The 22,392-nt window shown below is 41.8% G+C and overlaps 1 protein-coding gene across 1 annotated transcript in view; it reads left to right on the forward strand.

Annotated features, from left to right (window-relative positions):
- LOC109931109 (protein unc-13 homolog A) overlaps positions 1-22,392 on the forward strand; it is a 342,784-nt gene that overhangs the window by 80,124 nt on the left and 240,268 nt on the right. The window contains exon 10 of the mRNA XM_048613913.1: positions 6,353-6,478. Within this exon, the coding sequence (XP_048469870.1) occupies positions 6,353-6,478 (126 nt within the window). The remainder of the gene's footprint in view (positions 1-6,352; positions 6,479-22,392) is intronic.

Below are 22,392 nucleotides of genomic sequence, written 5' to 3' on the forward strand. Positions count from 1 at the left end.
AACGAGGACATCTGAGATGTGTGGGAGTGGAATGCCTCATCCTGGGAGCAGATGTAGCGGAGGTGAAGGAATTGGGAATAGGGGATGGCATTTTTGCAGGAAGGTGGGTAGGAGGAGGTGTATTCTAGGTAGCTGTGGGAGTCGGTGGGCTTGAAATGGATATCGGTTTCTAGGTGGTTGCTGGAGATGGAGACCGAGAGGTCCAGGAAAGAGAGAGAGGTATTAGAGATGATCCAGGTGAACTTAAGGTTGGGGTGGAAGGGGTTGGTGAAGTGGATGAACTGTTCGAGCTCCTCGTGGGAGCACGAGGCGGCGCCAATACAGTCATCATTGTAACGGAGGAAGAAGTGGGGTTTAGGGCCAGTGTAGGTACGGAAGAGGGATTGTTCCACGTAACCTACAAAGAGGCAGGCATAGCTTGGGCCCATGCGGGTACCCATGGCCACCCCCTTTGTCTGTAGGAAGTGGGCGGAATTGAAGGAGAAGTTGTTGAGGGTGAGGACGAGTTCGGCCAAGTGGATGAGGGTGTCAGTGGAGGGGTACTGGTTGGGCCTGCGGGACAGGAAGAAGCGGAGGGCCTTTAGGCCATCTGTATGGGGAATGCAGGTGTCTAGGGACTGGACGTCCATGGTAAAGATGAGGTGTTGGGGACCGGGGAATTGGAAGTTCTGGAGGAGGTGGAGGGTGTGGGTGGTATCACAGACGTAGGTAGGGAGTTCCTGGACCAAGGGGGAGAAAATAGAGTCCAGATAGTTGGAGATAAGTTCAGTGGGGCAGGAGCAGGCAGAGACAATGGGTCGACAGGTTTGTGGATTTTGGGAAGGAGATAGAAGCGGGCGGTGCGGGGTTGGGGAACGATGAGGTTGGAGGCTGTGGGTGGGAGGTCACCTGAAGTGATGAGGTTGTGGATGGTTTGGGAGATGATGGTTTGGTCGTTGGGGGTGGGGTCATGATCAAGGGGGTGGTAGGAGGACGTGTCAGAGAGTTGGCGTCTGGCCTCGACGATGTAGAGGTCCGTGCGCCATACTATAACTGTGCCTCCCTTGTCCGCGGGTTTTATGGTGAGGTTGGGATTGGAGCGGAGGGCTGCACGTTCTGCGGGGGAGAGGTTGGAGTGGGTGAGAGGGGTGGAGAGGTTGGAGTGGGTGAGAGGGGTGGAGAGGTTGAGGCGATTGATGTCACGACGGCAGTTGGAGATGAAGAGGTCGAGGGAGGGTAGGAGGCCTTGGGGTGGTGTCCAGGAGGAGGGGGTGTGTTGGAGGCGGGAGAAGGGGTCAGTAGAGGGAGGGTTAGGCTCACGGTTGAAGAAGTAAGTGCGGAGGCGGAGGCGGCGGAAAAACTGCTCTGTGTCCAAACGCGACCGGTATTCGTTGATGTGTGGGTGGAGGGGGACAAAGGTGAGCCCTTTACTGAGGACTGACCATTCATCCTCAGTAAGGGGGAGGTCTGGGGGGGATGGTGAAGACTCGGCAGGGCTGGGTGCTGCTGTCTCCTCTGGAGCTGCTGGCTGTGGAGGCAGTGGGCGGAGCAACGTCGGCATTGGCTGTGGGCGGAGTTGCGTCGGCTGCGGTGGGCGGAGTTGCGGAGAGGAGACAGACTGGTCAAAGAGGCGGGGATGGAGCCAGTAAAGGTGAGTGTAGGGAGGTAGGGAGGAGATAGGTCAGTCCAGGGAGGACGGACAGGTCAAAGGGGCGGGATGAGGTTAATAGGTAGGAGATGGGTTGCAGGAGAAGGTTGCAGGAACAGCAACTCATATTTCGTTTTGGAACCCTGCAGCCCAATGGTATCAATGTGGACTTCACAAGCTTCAAAATCTCCCCTCTCCCTACCGCATCCCAAAACCAGCCCAGCTCGTCCCCGCCTCCCTAACCTGTCCTTCCTCCCACCTATCCCCTCCTCCCACCTCAAGCCCCAGCCCCATCTCCTACCTACTAACCTCATCCCGCCCTCTTGACCTGTCCGTCCTCCCTGGACTGACCTATCTCCTCCCTACCTCCCCACCTACACTCACCTTTACTGGCTCCATCCTCGCCTCTTTGACCGGTCTGTCTCCTCTCCACCTATCTTCTCCTCTATTCATCTTCTATCCGCCTCCCCCTCTCTCCCTATTTATTTCAGAACCCCCTTCCCCTTCCCCATTTCTGAAGAAGGGTCTAGGCTCGAAACGTCAGCCTTCCTGCTCCTGTGATGCTGCTTGGCCTGCTGTGTTCATCCAGCTCTACACCTTGTTATCTCAGATTCTCCAGCATCTGCAGTTCCTACTATCTCTTAGATATGGACAACTGGGTTCAACTGAATCCCTTGAAGAGTATAAAGAGTTTAGAGGCATTCTTCAGAGGACAATTAGGAGGGCAAAGAGGTGATATGAGACAGCCATGTCAGATAAGGTTAAGGATAATTCAAAGCGATTCTACAAGTACATTGAGCAAAGAAGCAATTAAAGAGAGAATAGGGCCCCTTAAAGATCAATGAGGTCATCTATGTGTTGAGCCTCAGGATATGGGAGAGATACTGAATGAATATTTTGTCAGTTTTTACAATGGAGAAGGAAATTGAGGCTAGAGAACTTGGGAAAATAAATATTGATGTTTTGAAAAACAGTTTGCATTACAGAAGAGGACGTGCTGGATGTCTTAGAAAACATAAAGGCAGATAAATCTCTGAAACCAGTCATGTATCCCAGGATGTTGTGGGAAGTTAGGGAAGAAATTGCAGGGCCCCTAGCAGAAATATTTGTATCACCTAAAACCATGGTTAAGTTGCCAGAGGACTGGAGGGCAGCTAATGTTGTGCTTTTATTTAAGAGAGGCTGTAAGGAGAAGCCTGGAAACTACAGACCTGTGAGCCTGTCATCGATGGTGGGTATGCTGTCGGAGGTGATTCTGAAAGATAGGATTTACATATGTTTGGAGAAGCAAGGACTGATTAGGGATAATCAGCATGGTTTTGTGCGAGGGGAATCATGTCTCTCAAAGTTGATTGAGTTTATTGAGGAAGTAACTGAAAAGCTTGATGAGGGAAGAGCGATAGACATTGTTTACTTGGTCTTTAGTAAAACCTTTGACAAGGTTCTGCATAGTAGACTAATCAGTAAAGTTAGATCAAATAGGATTCGTGATGAGCTTGCCAACTGGATACAAAATTGGCTGGTTGGTAGGAGACAAGGTGGTGGTGGAGGGTTGTTTTTCAGACTGAAGGCCTGTGACCAATGGTGTTCCACCGGGATTGGTGCTGGGTCCACTTTTGTTTGTCATTTATATAAACAATTTGCATGAGAATATAGCAGGCATGGTTTGTCAGTTGATGAAATTGGTGGTAGAGCAAACAGTGAAGAAGGTTACCTAAGATGACAAGAAATCTTGACCAATTGGGTCAAAGGGCTGAGGCATGGCAGATAGAGCTAAATTTGGATAAGTACAAGGTATTGCATTTTGGTAAAAAGAACAAGGGCAAGACTTGTACAATTAATGGTTGATCCCTGGATAGTGTTGTAGAACAGAGAGACCTAGGGGTTCAGATACGTAATTCTTCGAAATTTGTGTCACAGGTAGACTGTGGTTAAGAATGTGTTTAGCATGGTTGCCTTCATTGCTCAGACCTTTGAGTATAGTTCTGAGGAAAGGTCACTGGACTTGAAATGTTAACTCTGTTTTTTCCTTCACAGATGCTGCCAGACCTGCTGAGCTTTTCCAGCAATTTCTGTTTTGTTTTCTTTGAGTATAGGAGTTAGGATGTTATGTTGAGATCATACAGGACGTTGGTGAGGCCTATTCAGGAGTACTGTGTACAGTTCTGGTCACCTTGCTATAGGAAGGATATTATTAAATTGGAGAGAGTTCAGAAAAGATTTACCAGGATGTTCAGAGATAACAAGAACTGCTGATGCTAGAGTCAGAGATAACACTGTGTGAGGCTGGAGGAGCACAGCAGACCAGGCAGCATCAGAGAAACAGGAAAGTTGACATTTTGGGTCGGGACCCTTCTTCAGAAATGGCCCATTTCTGAAACGTCAACTTTCCTGCTCCTCTAATACTGCCTGGCCTGCTGCGCTCCTCCAGCTCCACACTGTGTTATCTTTACTGGGATGTTGCCAGGAATGGAAGGTTTGAGCTATAGGGATAGGCTGGGACTTCATGAGAGGCATAGATAAGGTGAATAGCAAGGGTCTTTTCCCAAGGGTGGGGGAGTTCAAAACTAGGGGAAATTTTTTTTAAGGTGAGAGGAGAAAGTTTTAAAAAGGAAATGAGGGACTTTTTTTTTTACAGAGTGAGTTATTCATGTGTGGAATGAATTTTTGGAGAAAGTGGTGGATACAGGTACAAACATAATATTTAAAAGCCATTTGGATGAGTACATGAATGGGAAGGATTGGGAGGGATATGGGCTAAACGCAGGCAAGTGGGACTAATTTAGTTTGGAACATGGTCAGCATGGACTAGTTGGACCAGAGGGTCTGTTTCCATGCAGTATGACTCTGAGATTCTGACCAAGTTGGGCCTATACTTTCTGAAGGTTAGAGGTAATATCCTTGAAATGTGGAACGTTCTGAAGGGGTCTCACCAACATGGGGACTTGGGTTATTTTACCTGGCTGGGGAACTGCAACTGCAGACTCATTTGATCATTTAGGACTGTGATGAGAATTTCTTCCCTCAGAGAGTCGTGAATCTTTTGGCATTATCTACACAGAATGGTTTTAGATCTCCCAATAAGCATGTCTAAGTCTGATCAAAAGATTTGGGGAGCAGGCAGGAAATTGGAATTGAAACAGAAGATCAGTCATAAGGGTATTAAGTTGTGGAACAGGCTTATGTTATTTTAATTTTCTCCCCTCATGTATTATAGGGTTGCTGTAAATTTAAAAGATTTCAAAAATATTTTTAATGATATTGTCCTTGCAGCATAAAATAATTCAGCAGTTCACCTGTTCAATTTATATTTGTGCTATATCTTCTTGGTTTTGATACTGAAATCTAATGTTTATAAGGGTTATAAACTTACAGTTTTAATTATTTTGGTCTTGCAGGTAACTTGGGATATGATCTAATGACATAACTTAGTTTAAACACGCGTATGAGAGATTTTGTGTGATATATTGCAAATTATTATTTTTACAGTGCACATTAAGTTTAAAATTCATTTCAAATTCTGAAAAATGGATTTTTGCTTTCCTTAGGTGGTTCCCTGTTATTTGATGTAATGTATAATATATAATGTATGTGTTATTCAGTAATTTAATAAATTTCATGGTTGTGTTTGCACTGGAGAGCTGTGTTGTCACTGATTTTCCCCAATTGGAGATCAGTATGTAGTAAATTTTCTGCTAATGTTGGGAAACTAACCGGGTAGAAGTATTTAAGGGGACAAGATTTGGGCTGTTTTGAACCATAGAATAACAATATTACTCAACTGGTATTTTGATAGAAAGCATTGTATTTTTGGGGAATATTCGTAGAGTCTGATGTAGAGAATATAATTGTACAAGACACTGGAAAGATGTGTAATTTATTTTATAAAAGATAACACATACATATATACTGTACTGGAAAATAGCATCAATTTGTATATTGTTATGTATTTATAATTTTTATACACAAACAAATCTCTTAATGGGAACAATCTTATTCTCTTATGTCGATCATTCACTATCAGCGAACACTGTACAGTCATGAAATTGTGCATCTGTGATTATGCCCTTTAAGCAACTGTTCCCATTAACTGGAATATGCTGAAGTAAGACTTTGCATTAACAATTCCATGTGTGTATTATTGTGAGCGATCTTTATATAGCAGATTGTTATATTTTTAATTTCTATGTAATTGATAGTCAATCAAAAGTTTTTACAGAATGTGGTCGTATTTTAGAAACTGAAAGACTATTGCTTACTATGTTCTGAGACTACTGTATTTTTAAATAGAGAGCAAGAAGAGATAAATTGTGATGATTAAACAAAATATGAATCTTGGTGTTAGACCATTAAATTTGTTTTGGCATTTACCCTTTATGAGCAAAATTATCCATTTTGCATAATAAACTTGACTAAGCATCTCTAACATGAAAGTTGAGAAGTTAAATCTACATGTTTGGGTGATGAAAGCCCTCCTTAGGTGTTTTTGCTGCAGAATGATGTGATAGTTGAACAACTAATTCTTTGATACAACACCCCCAACTTCCTTTGTTTGTCTAACCCATTGGCTTCACTAAAGATTTTAAGTAATTTTAAATTTATATCCTGATCCATAAAGCACAGTTGTCTCAGTTGTGTATGCAATAAAAATGTATACAGTACTTTTTGGTATTTTTAATTTTCCCTCACGATCTTCCTCTTTGTGCTTTCCACTTTCTCTGGTAGACGCTATGATAGCGTAGATTCTGCCACAAATGGACGCAGTGATCTAGAGACTGCGTCAGACTCTAGCAGGCTAACCAGTCGTCAGTATTCCCTTGAAAGTAGGCAGTCCCTAGATCTGTCGGATAGGTGGGTTTGAACTGCATCTATTGCATTGTTCGTACACTAGACATTTGTGGTCCATAATGTGCTGTGGCTTCTTGTCCAGTAGTTGTGTGCATGCTTGCTTAAATGTTTCTTCTGTATTTGTTGACTTACAATAGCTTCAATGAAATATTTTCCGAAGATGAAGTGTACAATATCTGTCAGGATAGGTTGACCAAAATACAATTGTTTATTGTTACTTAATAAGAACAAAAATTTAATCAAAATATATTCAGCTTCATATTCTTTAGATTTTCACATTAATCAATCTAATCAAACTACAAATTGTAATAGTGTTAATAACTTTGCTTCAATAAGAATGTAGCATAGCATTTTGCCATTTGCTTCTAACACTTTTGAATACCATTACCAATATCTGGCGACTGTAATTAGCAGCATTAAGTGTTCTGGAGCTCGTTTGATACTTTTTGACGGGGGTGGGGGCAGGCAGTGTCGGAGAACAGCTTACTTTTGCATCATTTAGTTTGAGTGTATTTTCTATTTCATTTTCTGTCCCACAATATTGTGGGGAAGCGAAGTTGAGAGAAATGGGGTCACAAAAGATGTACCTTGATTGCATAGAATAGACTTCATGAGCCAGTTGGTCTTTTTGTGCCCTTTCTTGTATTTATTTTCATCTTGAATACAAGATTTGTAACTTGTCTTTCTTTTGTAAATTCTCAACAATTAAGTATAGGTAAGTTTTAAATCTAGCAGGTAATTTTAAAAATAAATTCCCAAATCAAATTGCAAATTTGATCCCTTTGAGGTAGTAGGAAAATCAGAATACTATACCATTTCAAAAATTGCCTTATTCATGATTTTGGTTTCATTTTGATCTTAAATTTTTAATTACTTTAAGATCATCTTTTCATTGTTTTTAGTTTTCAACTACTTCAGTGTTCTAAATCACCATGCAATTTAGAAAATAAAGGCAATTTGTTTTCCAAAATGGTTTACAATATTGGTATGTAAAATTTTACAGTTATCAAAAGTTTGCTTTCGTTTGCTAACTTTTTTTTGCATCAGTCAGTTCACTTTGCTGCTTAGGTGAATTTAAGCCATGAAATTTATTGGTTTAAATGTATGGTTTGTTAGTTTTGGTGATTTATTTGTTTACGTTCCTCTGTCTGAATGACCTGTCAAATAAAGAACTCGTTAAATTGGATATGCAGTGCTTTAAAAACTGATTCTAAAACAGAAACCAATTGCCAAGGATTAATACCAAAAAGACACAACAGAGTACATGATTTCATTATGGTAGGTTGCGTAAACACCTTATATTACTTCCTTCTAAAGCAAAGTCAAATGAAATGGGAGAAACGGTAATGAATTAATTTGAAATTGCAAAAGAGTTCAATTTTCCAAACCTCTGCTACATGTATGCTACATTTACTCTTATTAAGTGTAGCTCTGACAAAGAGTACTTGGACTCAATACATTATCTCTGTTTTTGCACCAGATCTTTTTTGTTTCTCCAGCACTGTTTTTATTTCAGATTTTCAGCATCCACAGTTCTTTGTATTTATTTTAGTAAATGTAGCATACTGAGCTCAAAAAAATGCTTTTTTTTAAAAATGACTTAAGGAAAGCATGTCATATTGCATAGACTCTCACATTAATACAGCAGAATGGAAAAACACTGCAGCACAAATAATTTTGCTATTGTCCATTAATCAATGCACAAGATCATTAACATGCAACATCACTAGTCAGGGTGATTGAAATGTGAGGCATTAGATTACACATGATTAAAATTTATAAATCACTAAATGTAGCAACACAAATTGGCTAGCAGCCCTTTTGAGGTTGGACTTCTACCGGAATGTGGAGAAGTTCTGTCTCCAGTCAATTAACACTCCATAGAGCTTAAAATGGCTGCAGGGCTGCTAAGATTGGCTATGTGTTCCACATTAACTTTTTGGGTGGTGGGCAGAAAACCCCATCATACAAAAAGTCCTGCCATACGTAGTTAATTTATAAAAGATACAATAAAACCAGAAATAAAAATAAAAGTGCCAAAGAAACTCAGCTGGTCTGGCAGTATCTGTGAAGAAGGAAGCAGAGTTATGGATGAGATGGTAGGAACTGCTGATGCTGGAGTCTGAGATAACAAGGTGTGGAGCTGGATGAACACTGCAGGCCAGGCAGCATCAGAGGAGCAGGAAAGCTGAAGTTTCGGGTCTGGACCCATCTTCAGAAAACTCTCCACACCTTGTTATAGCAGAATTATGGATGTTGTGGTTGGTCGGCAGAGTTAACATTTCGCATCCAAATACTCTACTTTGGAACTGTGTCTTTGGACTCAGTGTTGACTTTGTTTTTCTCTCACCACAGATACTGCCAGACCAGCTGCATTTCTCTAGCATTTTCTATTTTTAGTTTGGATTTCTAGCATCTGCAATACTTTTGCTACGGTAAAACCAGAATCCTTATAGTCCAAAAATAAACATTTTGGATGTTTTAGGAATTGACTAAACTGACTTTTTTCACTAATGAATTAACTGAAGATTAGTTATCTTTGTCACCGAAAGTTGGTTGATGCAATGTTCTCACCTTGTTTATAAACAATATGTCTCAAAATTAATGGAAGGATTTTAACAAAATTTGAACATGGGTCATATATGATAGGGTTTGGACCAGGGAAGAACGGATTAGTTTTAGGAGCAGATCTGAATACTGAAACCTTTTATAGGACCAGTTAACATTAATGGATAGCATGAACGAGTTTTTTTTTAAATGTTAAGAATTGTTTTAGAATTTTGTAATTGTCTTAACTGCTGTGGTACGATTTGTCATAGTTGTCAAAATGTGAGTAGCGTTTGTAGCACAGGTTGTTGGTTACAAATTGACTTGACACCTCCTCAGTGAGATGGAAGCTCTTAATAAACATTATTACTTTTTTCCATGTTGTAGTTACAGAGCATCAACCAGATAGGGAAAAGCTTCACAGAAGAACTGTGCAATTGTAATTGCATTAAGTTAAAGAAGAGTTGTGGAGGTATGCGCTGCACTGTGCATCCTGTTCACTTGCTAACTATTGTAACTAGGATTCATTACATTACTTAGTAGTTGCATTTTAATCTCTGTAATACATCTCCTAATTATGAAAATCAGATAATTGGTAAGATAACCTAACTTGTATTAGTGGAGCATTTCTAGGTCATAGATAAGAGTGATTTCATCTGGTCAATTGGCACTCTTCCATTATCTGCTAATATTACAAATGTTTGAAAAAGTTAGAAGCATGGATCTTCTTTCTGAATTAATGCCTTAAGTGAGCAGTCACACTTTGAAGGAAAAATAGCTGTACTCTGTGATACTGGTACGTTCAGAAAACTGTATGCAGTTTGCATTTGTGGAGCAGATGAAATGACAGTGCATTTGTCAAAATGGATAGTCAGTAAATATGTAGTTGCATTGTTTTCAAGAAAATATTTATAGAAAACAAAGATTTAACTAATTTTTTACTTCAAATTTAAATATATGGCATCACCTGCCCATGGTAAACATGTCTTATTAAAAAGTGTTGCAAACTTGGCGTACATTATTTATCTCTAGTTTTTGTGCTTGACCACAAGTTGGTACACAATCAATACTGATAAATAATTCTTTAGTCTTTAATCTCCAGTAAACTTGTGTTTGAGAGACTCGTACGTGACCATTGGCAAGATCCTGAAAGTTCACTTCTAAATCAAAAGACCTATTCACATTAAATTGTTTAATCATGTTTCAGTTTCATGTACCAGCAGATCAGATTATCATGCCACAAGCAATAAGAATTTAAATCCAACTTAAATAAGAACTCCTGGACCAGACTGCCAAATTTATGCTATGATTTGGCTAGGGACCAGTGATTTTTATTATTAACGTGGACAAAGAGAGAGACACAGTGGACTTACTAAAAGAACAAAACCATGTGATTCCATAGTTTTGAACAAAACAATAAGCTTTACTATACAACATTTGAACAGTAATACCATCTATAATACATGTTAACTCTGGGTGTTAGAAATAAGTTGTACATGTGGTAATATGGGTAAAAGATGAGCCCAATGACCTTCATAGCATCAGATCAAATATGGGCAAGGAAACCTCCTTCTGGTTACCATGTACTGTCCTCCCTTGACTGATCAATCAGTATTACTCCCTGTTGAACAGCACTTGGAAGCATTGAGGTTGGCAAAAGTGCAGAATGTACTCTGGGTGGGGACTTTCAATGTCCACCACCAAGAGTGGCTTGGCAGCAGCTCTACTGATTGTGCTGATCGAATCCTAAAGGACATTGCTGCTAGACTGGGTCTGCAGCAGGTGTTGAGGGAACCAACAAGTCCTTGCCAATCTGCTGGCTGCAGATGCATCTGTCCAAGATAGTATTAGTAAGAGTGACCACTGCACAGTCCTTGTGGGGATAAAATACTGCCGTCACATTGATGATACTTGCATCGTGTTGTGTTGCAATATCACTGTGGAAAATGGGACAGACTTAGAATAAATCTAACAACTCAAAATTGGGCATCCATGAAGTGCTGTGCGCCATCGGCAGCAGCATAATCCTACTCGAGTACAATATGCCTCTTCCTTCCCCACTCAACCATAACTATCAAGCCAGTGGATCAATCCTCATTCAGTCAACAATGTAGCAGGATATTTGTGGAAACACCACCTCCAGTGAGTTGTTTAATTGCCAACCATTATTCAGAACTGCTTTCTCTCCTTGAAGGAAGAACATTCAGAGAATTCCAGGAAGAGGTAGAGAATCCAGGATAGATTGCCCTTCAACGATGGCCAATGGCAATGTATGTTCACCTGGTCAACTGGATAGGTGGTCTTGTTCCAAAAGACTGTAGACATTAGCAGTGACTTGGCATGCCTACCTGTGTTTTTTTTAAGGCTTACAGATATTGAGAGAGGTCATTCTCTCTTTGTGGACCCTGTACAGGGGGTCCTCTGAGCTGTATCTCTGTCCAACCTATCTGGTCTGTAGAATGGCTTATTGGTAAAGTGAAAGCATTTTGTGCTATTGTTGGTGTTGCTGCGCTTTTGTCCATCTTCAGAGATGCAAAGTAGAGCTGTGTAAGCTGCTTCTGAGCCATACTGGAGACTGATCGGAGGAAAAGGCAGGCAAAGCTGGGTGGAATGCAATGTGAACTCACCAAGTGAGAGCACACCAGAAGAAGTGCTGTGTGCATCAGATTTTATAAAAAGGTTAGGCTGCGACTTGAGTCTCATTGAAAGTTTCCTGGCCTGTCAATTTCATTAAAGAGGCACTTCCTTTCTGGTTCTTACCTGATTTGCATAGAAATCTGGGTGTTGGCTGTTGAAGCCATAATGCTGGGTTAGTTCATTGCCACTTAAAATCATACAATTGCTTATCAAGCAGCTCCATATTTTTGTTATGAACTGCAAAATTGCAGTTTGCCTTGATTTTAAGAGACAAGTGTTTGTCATTTTACTGATGACACCAAAATTGGTGGTATAGTGGACAATGAAGAAGGTTATCTACAAAAAGACTTTGATCAATTGGGTCAATGGGCTGAAGAGTGGTAGATGGAGTTCAATTTGGATAAATGCAGGTTATTACACTTTGGTATACAAACAAGGTCAGGACCTATACAATTAAAAGTAAAGCCCTGGGTAGCGGTGTAGAACAGAGAGACCTAGGGATTCAGGTACATAATTCTATGAAGTTTGTGTCACGTGTAGACAGGGTAGTTAAGGTGTTCAGAACATATGGCTTCATTGCTCAGACCTTTGAGTATAGGAACACAGCAAGCCAGGCAACATCTGGAAGAAAGGAGCAGTCAATGTTTTGAGTATTACCCTTCTTCAGGACTCCTCCAGATGCTGCCTGGCTTGCTGTGTTCTTCCATCCTCCTGTTTGTCTACCTGGATTCCAGCATCTGCAGTTTTTTTTTTGTCTCTTTGGGTACAGGAGTCAGGCCATCATGTTGAGGCTGTACAAGATGTTGGTGAGGCCTCTTCTGGATTACTGCGTCCAGTTCTGGTCACCCAGTATTGGAAGGATATTAAGCTGGAGACGGTATAGAAATGATTTACCTGGATGTTGCTGGGAATGGAGGGTTTAAGTTATAAGGAGAGGCTGAATAGGCTGGGACTTTTTTTTTCACTAGAGTGTAGGAAGTTTAGGGATGACCTAAAATTTTAAACTATAAAGGTTTATAAAATCATGAGGGGTGTAGAGGAGAGAGATTTAAAAAAAAAGATATGGGCAACATTTTTACAGAGTGAGTGGTTCATGTGTGGAATGAACTTTCAGAGGAAGAGGTGGATGTTAGTAACGTTACAATTTTTAAAAGACATTTGTATAAATATGAATAAGAAATGTTTGGAGGGAAATGCCAAGTGCAGGCAGATGGGACTAGTTTAGTTTGAGATTGTGGTCAGCATAGACTGGTTGAACCCAAGGGTTTGCAACCAAGAATTCCTTAGGAAATTGGAGGAAAAAATTAGTGTCTGAAGTTATTTTATAAAATTCTATAGAAAGCCAAGTTACAGGACTGAGAGGTTGTAGTTGATTGCAGAAATAATGAGAGGTGAGGCCATGAGAGGTTTGAAAAAGGGATAATTTTAATATTGAGGCATTGCTAAACTGTGAGCCTATATAGGTCACTGAAAATGAGGTGATGCATGAATGGTTATGGGGCACATTGGGATACAGGTTAGTATAGAGGTCCATGTAGAAAGTTTGGAGTAATATGTTTTAGAAGTAAGATTTCTGATGATAATAAAGCAGAATATCAATATTTGTCTTTCAACATCTGATTTTAATACTTTAACCCTTCATGGACGAAGTATCTTTTAGAAGAGGACAATTACTGACCTCAAATCATGCTGTGATCACCTGATCAGCTCAAGCCAAAATTACCATTTTTATAAAAGGCATTAAAACTCAAATCTATATTTCTTGGTTGATTCACACCTTTCCAGAAGTTCCAAATTAGATGAAACTCACCTGCAGATCATCCAGCTTGGGGGGGAAGAAAGGAAGTGGACTCCAGATTGAATACTGAACTATATTTCAATGGCTGTATTTAAGCAGCAGAGCAGAGATGACAAAAAAATGGACTTACAAGCAACACCTGTGTCAGTCTGTCTGGCGCGTTCACGCTCTCTCACGGTCGCTCTCTCTCACTTTGCTCTCTCTTGCACGCGCGCACTCACGCTCTCTCGCGCTTTGTCTCTCTGTTTCATCTGTCTCTAATCATTGTAGCCTTCACCTTTCTGAGATTTCAGTCATCTATTTGTATACTTTCAGTGGACTAGCCTCTACAACTCTCTGGAGTAAATAATTCCAGGAATTCACCACTTTTTGGGGGAAGAAACTCCATTATATTTCACTTTTAACTGAGCGTTCTCTTATTCTGTGACTATGACCCCTTGTTTAAGATTCCCTTATTAGTAGAAACATCTTCTCACCATTACCCCTTGAAGTCCTCTCAATCTTATGTGCAATATTCCAAAAGGTAATTAATTGAAAGTCATTCTTGAAAACACTGTCCATTTTAATATTTTGGGGGGTATTACTTACTGCTTGCCACGTTTTTTGTTCCTGGTTAATGTTCATAATGGAATGGTTACTTTTACATTACTATTAAGGTGCAATTTATGTTATTGATTGCAGGCAAAATGAATTAGCATTCAGGCAGTAAATTACCATTTCACCAATTACTTTGTTGTGGTTTCGATCTGTCTAAAATAAATTAACGAGTAATTTAGTATTTCAAGTGCCACTGTTTGATATGATTTCTCGAAGTCATGGTCATATGAGTTTAAGACAACCTATACTGAACAAAATACAGATTGAATGACAGCAGTGGCTCACTTTTCGATGTCTACCTTATTCTATCAGAAATTTGTTATGCTGCTGTAGTCTACACATACAATGAAATACATGTCCTGTTATATTCTGCACATGCTGTTGTTTCCTAGAAATTTAAGTACAGATCATTTTTACTGTTTGGAATGTCATTGTATATAGCTACACTAAATATCCAGAAATAGACATGACTCCCATTCTGCCTATATACTGTGCTAGAACATTTCAAGAAAAGGTCAACTCTCTTTTCAGACTTGTGGCAGTAGGAGTGAATTGGCTCCCCTCTCAATACTCTCTCTGGCTGCATCAAAGATTTATTTTCTTTTTAGCATAAGGTTATACCTAACTCTAGTAAATATCTAATGTAGCAACAAGCAAAAAAGCAATATTTGTATTATCTGCTAATCCCAAATAGATACAAAGTCAATAATAAACAAACATGGGTAATAGTTTTAAAAGGGAAGACAGGGAGAACACAGAGAGCTCCAGTATGTTTGAGGTCTTATAATCTAAGACCACAGCTGTTTAATGTTGACTGATATCCTCAGCAGTGGCAAAGCTTGATATCTTTTGAATTCTCAGTAAATGGTTATTTTCCCAATTTGATTTTACACTGGGTACTGTTTTCTGGGATGATGAGAGAAACATCCTTGGGGTGTTTGGCTGGGGTGGCAGTAAATTCCAGTTCTTGTCTACAAATGCATTTTCTTTTCTCTCACATCTTCTGCTCAAGAGTACCTGTTGAAATATAGTTCATTGTATATTCCTTAGCCTAGCTCCATTGACTTTCCAAAACTTGCTAACTGGTCGATGAATAGTTTGCCTTCCAGTGTGTGAAATTGTCATACATGTGAATTAAAACACAAAATGTGAATGTTATGATGCTGATTTCAATATCTTTAGCTGAATATGGGTCTCCTGAAGCTTGCGTCAGGCTGTGGTCATGTGATCACTGTAGTCATTTTATGTCCACGATTCTTCCTTTGCAAAAGCTATTTCATCCTTAAAGTTCCTAGTGCAACAATCAGATAATGAAATTTAATAATCCATATTTATCACTAACAGTGTATATGTGTATAATTAGCATACTCATGCATACAGATATGTTCATCAACAAAACATGCAGCATTTCTCATAATAGTATGGATAGTCTCCATTCAACTTCACTTCCAAAACAATGTAATTTTGGGAACGTAGCCAGTGAGCACCTCTTTGTCTCTGGAGATCCATTTATCTCATTGCCTGGGAGCAAACCGGTTCTTGATACTGGTACATAGCATCTCGTGTTTGCCTCTTGCTGCAATTCTCTTTTGTTTTCAAGACTTTAGATGAACTTATTAAGACAAGTTCATTGCTATTCCTACAAGTAAGATTGCTTTATAATAGCATGCTTTCATACTGTTGTAGTTATTGTAGCACATTTGGCTGGGCATGGTTGACAAGAGAAACAAAAATACCATGATGTTTCTGAGAGACATTGCTACAGACAAAACAAGGCATGTGGTGTATTACTTGACTTTGACATTATGGATTTCTATAAATGTAGATTTCAAGACAGCAATACAATACATTTTCATTAATTTCAGGAGAATTTATAGCCACTTTTTACAGTATACTTAATGATTCAGCAAGCAAATATAATGATTTAGAAAATAGGAAAACATTGGTTATGCGCATAATGTCAGATGAGGTAGAATATAAGTGAAATAACTGCACAGGGGCCACTATCCCATCACCAAGTCAAGCTTTATTTACTTGTGCGCAGTACACTAGCTGTGGCCAGCCAGCTCCAGAATCAGTCCCCTGAACTGAGGAGATTCCAAATCTCCTGTTTATATTGGTCAGCCAGAGATTTTCTAATTTGACCAAAGTTAACAATCCCAATCAATGACCTCAGTCAATGAGCTCCACCTGGTTCCAATCACTACAGCCCTCCACATCCCACCCTCCCCACCGACTCCCAAAGTCAGGGGATGTAGCCCTGGTCTTTCTCTTGTAGCTTTTCTTGCGACGTTTTCACTCCAGGTCCGGTTCCTCTGACTCGGGCTCTGACACAGGCAGAATGTACCGGACCGTAGACCACCCTTTGCATCTGGAGCATCTCAGGAGAGTTTCCTCTTCTTTCGGGGGTAATGGTTTCGAGGCTCTTTCCATCTTGGACTTTGAGGTTTCCTCGACACTAGACAGAGGGGGAGAACCTACAGTTTCTGACAGGTCTTCTGGCTGCTCTGAGGCACCAGGTATGTTCTGCTCCTGACCCGTTTACGGGCTAACAGCTTTCAGGTAATCCATATGTTTGTTCAAGGCTGTATCATCTACCCAAACTTTGTAAGTCATGGGACCTGACCTCGTGTCAACCTTGCCTCATACCCATAAAGGGCCATTTCCATGGTTCAGGCACCAAATTAAATCGCCTCTCTTGCTTAGAGCAGGCATCTGACTGGCATTGGCGTTCTGGCTGCTATTTCACCTCCCACCCAGCACCCCCCCGTAACCAGGTTTGGAAATATCAGGTTTAACCAGGTGCAGAGTCTTCTCCCCATCAGCAGCTTTGGAGTTTTCCCTGTTGTTGCATGTGGAATGGCCCTATCATCGAACCACAACCAGGACAGCTTGGTATCAAGTGGTGCTGGGGGCTGCTTCTTTAAGCCTACCTTCAACATTTGGACCACTCTTTGCACTAGATCTTTGGACGATGGATGGTATGGAGGTGTCCTTATGTGCTGAATGCCATTTGACTTAAGGAAATATTCACATTCCCTGCTGGTAAATGACATCCCATTGTCTGTGACTGATACTTTGGGGAGTTTATGTATTGTGAACGATACTCGCAGCTTCTCAATCGTTATCCCTGAGTTTGCCGAATGAACTTTATGCACATGCAACCACTTTGAACGGGTGTCCACAATGACCATGAACATTGAACCCATGAAAGGACCGGCATAGTCAAGTCGCAACCGAGTCCAGGGTTTACCCAGCCATTCCCATGAATGCTGGGGCATTGCTGGTGGTAATTTTTGTCCCTGTTGGCACTCGGGGCACTGCCCCACCAATGCAGCTATGTCGGCATCATACCTTGGCCATCAGATATAGCTTCTTGCTAGCATGTTCATCTTTGAAACCCCTGGATGACCCTTGTGGAGTTCAGCCAGTATCTGGCAGTGGCCTTTACTTGATACAATCACCCTTGCTCCCAACAGTAATAAACCATCCTCTACAGTGATCTGGCCTTGCAGGGTCCAGGAAAGAAAAGCCAGTGGCCCTTCTGTTTCCCCCATTACCACCAGTTGTTTTAGTTTTGTTTAGACACAACTTTTTTTTTTGTCCACAGACAGATGTTGTCAGTAGTGACTGGAAGAGTGTCCGTGAAGTTTAAAATCAAAACGGACTGTTCCAGGGGAGGCACGACCTGTATCTGCCAGTGGGAGGCAGCTTAAGGCATCCACATTAGCCACTTGGCATCCTGGACTGTGTTCTAACTTGTACTTGTATGTGCTGAGAATAAATGCCCAATGCTGAATTCTGCTTGAAGATATGGGTGGCATTGCCTTGTCTTCCTTCAGTAGCCCTAGCAGGGGCTTGCGACAAATTCCCGTCCGTAAAGATACTGGTGGAACTTTCTCACACCAAAAATGACTGCCAAACCTTCCTTCTCTATCTGGGCATATTTGCATTGGGCATCAACCAATGTCCAGGAAGCATACGCTATCAGGTGTTCCTCTCAATTGGGCCACCAGTGAGCCAACACTACCCCAACGCCGTATGGGGAGGCATCACATGTCAGTACTACCTCTCGTTTTGGATTGTAGTAGGCCAACACCTTAGATGACGATAGCTGCTATTTCACTTCCCTAAAAGTGACTTCTTGGCTGTGTGACAATTTCCAAGGCTGACCCTTTTTCAATAGCAGCTGTAAGGATGCCAAGACGGAGGCCAGGTTACATGTGAATTTTCCATAATAATTCACTAATCCAAGGAAAGACCTAAGCTGTGGTGTGGACGTGGAAGCTTGTGCTCCTTTGATTGCCCTCACCTTATCCTCCAATGGGTGTAAGCTGGTTTTGTCAACTCTGTAACCCAAGTAGACCACTTGAGGTGCCTGGAGCATACATTTTTCCCTTCTAAGGCGCACACCTGCATGGGAGAAACATTAAAACACTATGTCCAAGTTCTCCAAGTGCTCCCTGTTATTGTGTAATCCAGATAAATGGCAACCTGGGGTATCCATTGTTAAACGATCTCCATGATCCGCTGGATAAGGGTGCAGGCTGATGACATGCCAAATGGCAGTCTTTTATATTGGTATAAACCCTCATGGGTATTAATTGTGGCGTACTTCCGATAATCCTCAACCAGTCGCAATTGCAGGTCAGTGTGGCTCATGTTGAACTTTGTACAGGACAGCTCCCCCATCAACTTTGCATACAAGTCTTCTACACGAGGGATTGGGTATATATATCCAGGTGTGAGAACCAGTTTACCATTTGCTTAAAATCCCTACAAAGGCGAATTGAACCATCAGGCTTCACAATCACTACAAACAGTGCTGCCCATTCTGCAAACTGCATGATTTGATTCCTTCACTGTCCAGCCTCCTGATTTCCGCCTCTGCCATTTGCCTTGCGGGCAAAAGTACTGGGTGGGACTTGCAAAATCTCGGAATTGCTTCCTGGTCAGCATGTAAAGCGGCACGGTGGCTCAGTAGTTAGCACTGCTGTCTCACAGCTCCAGGGACCCGGGTTCGATTCTCAGCCTTGGGTGACTGTCTGTGTGGAGTTTGCACATTCTCCCTGTGTCTGCGTGGGTTTCCTCTGGGTGCTCTGGTTTCCTCCCACAGTTCAAAAGATGTGCAGGTTAGGTGGATTGGCCATGCTAAATTGCCCATAGGGATGTGTGGATTAGGTGGGTTATAGGGGGATGGGTCTGTGTGGGATGCTCTGAGGTTCGGTGTGGACTTGTTGGACTGAAGGGCCTGTTTCCACACTGTAGGGATTCTATAAAATGGCTTTAGCCCTTTGATAGTCCCAAGCCCTTACTGAAATACTCCTGGATATTTCACTAGGACTTCACTGAGGCAACCATTTTCTAAGCAAAAAATGTTGATCCAATCTAGGTCAATCTTTCTCAAACAGTTCTACCCAAATAGCCTTGGGCCCAAGTCTTTTACTACCATCAGTGGTAACTGCACCAACTGCTTTTCATAGGCGACCAGAACCGAAGTCATTCCCTTAACTTGCGACCGTTCCCCAGTGTATGTTCTGTCTGGCTGAGGTCTTGCATAAATTTAAGCTAATCTTGTTAAAGTTAGCTTCTGCAACCACAGATACAGCTGCACTGGTATCGACCTCCATGGGAACTGGGTGACCATTTAACAAACATTAATTTTAATCAGTTTGATTTGGAAGTTGCTAAGCAATTTAATTATTCCAAACCACATGTAGGGGAACTTTCCAGGGTGTGTGCACTCCTGGGTACCGGCCGAAAGTTGTCTTACTCAAGTCAGGGCTTGTAGAACTCCTTTGCTGTCTTGAGTCCTCATACTGGCAGCAACTACAATGGCTTGCCCTCCCAGATCCTGAAGATCTTGTTTGCCACTTGGCTGAGGTACAGTTTTGTTGTGGGGTACAGCTGTGGGCTAGCCTAGGGTCCCTCAGCTCAGGACATGCTCTCCGTGAGGCTCTGTGATTGCCCACACTCCAGTGGTGTTCCACAAGCTCAGTCAGACAAGTGAGTGTGTCCACTTCCATTGGGTTGTCCTGTAGCCCCTGTGCTCCACTTTCTGCATTTTCCAGTTGTAGTGCCTGTTTGAAATCCGGTTGATCTTCAGTTAGTAGGCGCTTCTGCATGGTTTCATCATTAATCCCACACATCATGTCTCTCAACATTACATTCAGGGTTAACCCAAAATCACATACCTCTGCCAGTCGTCTCAACCTCATCAAAAATCCCGATATGGACTTCTCCAGTTCTCTAACAGCCAGATAAAACTGACAGCGTCTCAGAATTAGAGGAAATTTGGGGCTGTAATATTCCTTCACCAACTCCATCAACTCTTGGAAGGTTTTAGTGTCTGGTGCATCTGGGAATGTTAAGCCCCTTATAACTGAAATGCTGTGGGTCTGCAAGCAATCAGAAGGATTATTCATTGCTTTTCATCTGCTCCAATGTTATTTGCCTGGAAAAAAAATCACTTTCATGTTGCCACTGAAGTAACTGCACAGAGGCTGGAATCCTGTAACCAAATAACCCTTTATTTACTTGTGCACAGTACACTGGCTGTCGCCAGCCAGCTCAGAATCAGACCCCTGAACTGAGGAGATTCTAAATCTCCTGTTTATATTTTATTATTTCCTTCACACAGAGCGTTTTTGGCCCACGTATGCAGAGGCCAGTCCAAGGCTTACTCGCTGAAACAACGGCACTGAGGGCTGGGTCCTGAAACTAAATCACCCATTACTTTACTTGTGCACAGTACACTGGCTATGGCCAGCCAGCTCTGAGTCAGTCCACTGAGCTGAGGAGATTCTAAATCTCTTGTTCATATTGGTCAGCCAGGGCTTTTCTGATTCACCCAGGTAACACTCCAGTCGAGGACCTCGTAGTCAATGAGGTCCACTTGGTTCCAATCACTACTTGAAGCAACAGGTCATGGCTGTTATTGGTGCAAAATGTTTATTCTTTAGTGATTTATAGTAGTTTTATTATGGTAGAAACCTTTCAAGAATCCTTAGATTCTGGAAAAATCCCAGAGGATTGAAAAACTGCCAGTGTAATATCCTTATTCAAAATGGGAGGGAGACATAAAACAGGTAACCACTATAGGCTAGTTAGATTCAATCAGTCATTGGATAAATGTTTAAATTTATTATAAAGAATGTAATAGTTGGCATATTGAAACACATAATATAAAGAAGCAGAGTCAGCTTGGCTTCCTGAAGGGGATATCATGTTGAACAAATTTATGAGAATTCTTTGAGGAGGCATCAAGCAAAATAAATAAAGGGGACCCAGTATATGTATAAGATATTTGGACTTAGGTGTTACTGCATGTAAGGTTACTTAATTAAACAAAAGCCCATTCTGTTGGGTATATTTTATTAGAATGGATAAAGGATTGGCCAACTATTAAAAAAACAGAGTTGGGATAAAGGAGGCACTTTCAGCATGGAAACCTGATGCCCAGAAAATTGTTGTTCAAATATAGGTGGGTGTTGCATATGAGTCCCTGCAGAATCGTAATCATGGTAGACTCAGAGGGAATTGTCTGGCCAATTATCTGATGCCTGGAATTCTCAAAGTTTCCGTTTAACTTTGAGAATTCAGAGGCCTGTGATAAAACCAAGTAAATAGTTACGCAGTAAAAGTTATACTATTAAATATGCATTCTAAATGTTGAGTAACTATGCAACTGACCCCATACTTATCTCTTATGCACAACTACACTATCCTCAGATTCTCACCTGACACCCATTCCCTTCCTTCGGCAGGACCGAAAACCATCACCCCACTCTGGATGTTCTTTCCCACTTCACCCACTCCTGTCTCAACCCCCTGGGAGCCAATACACTTTCTCTGCTCTAGTACTGGTACCACTTCACCCTTTAGGGGCTAACCCCACTTGCCTATTCGTGACCCAATCCTCCACCACGCCACACCCCCCCTCCCACCCCAGGAGCCAAACCTACCTTTCATCCCCCTGCTCCAGACCTGGCTATCCCTCCCCTTTACACCCCTGTCTAGACTTAACACTCTACCCTCCTCCTCCAGATGCTGAGCTCCCTTTACCTTCTCCAGATCCAAACCCTTCCTTCACCCTCCTGGGTTCAAACTCACCCATCCACCCTTACTCCAGACTTAATGTCCTTTCGCCACTCTGGATCTGACATTGCATCACTCCAGGAACTGAGCTCCAACCCCCACCTCAATTGGTTCAGCACACCCCTTCACCCTCTGCGAGCCAACTCACGTTTGTGGACCCAATCTGCCTCGACCCTGCCCACGCCAGGGATCCGAGTCTTCCTGCCCACTACCTCCAATCCCACTACCACCACTCACCCAC

This window comes from Rhincodon typus, chromosome 29, assembly GCF_021869965.1.
Source record: "Rhincodon typus isolate 14 chromosome 29, sRhiTyp1.1, whole genome shotgun sequence".
NCBI lineage: Eukaryota > Metazoa > Chordata > Chondrichthyes > Orectolobiformes > Rhincodontidae > Rhincodon > Rhincodon typus.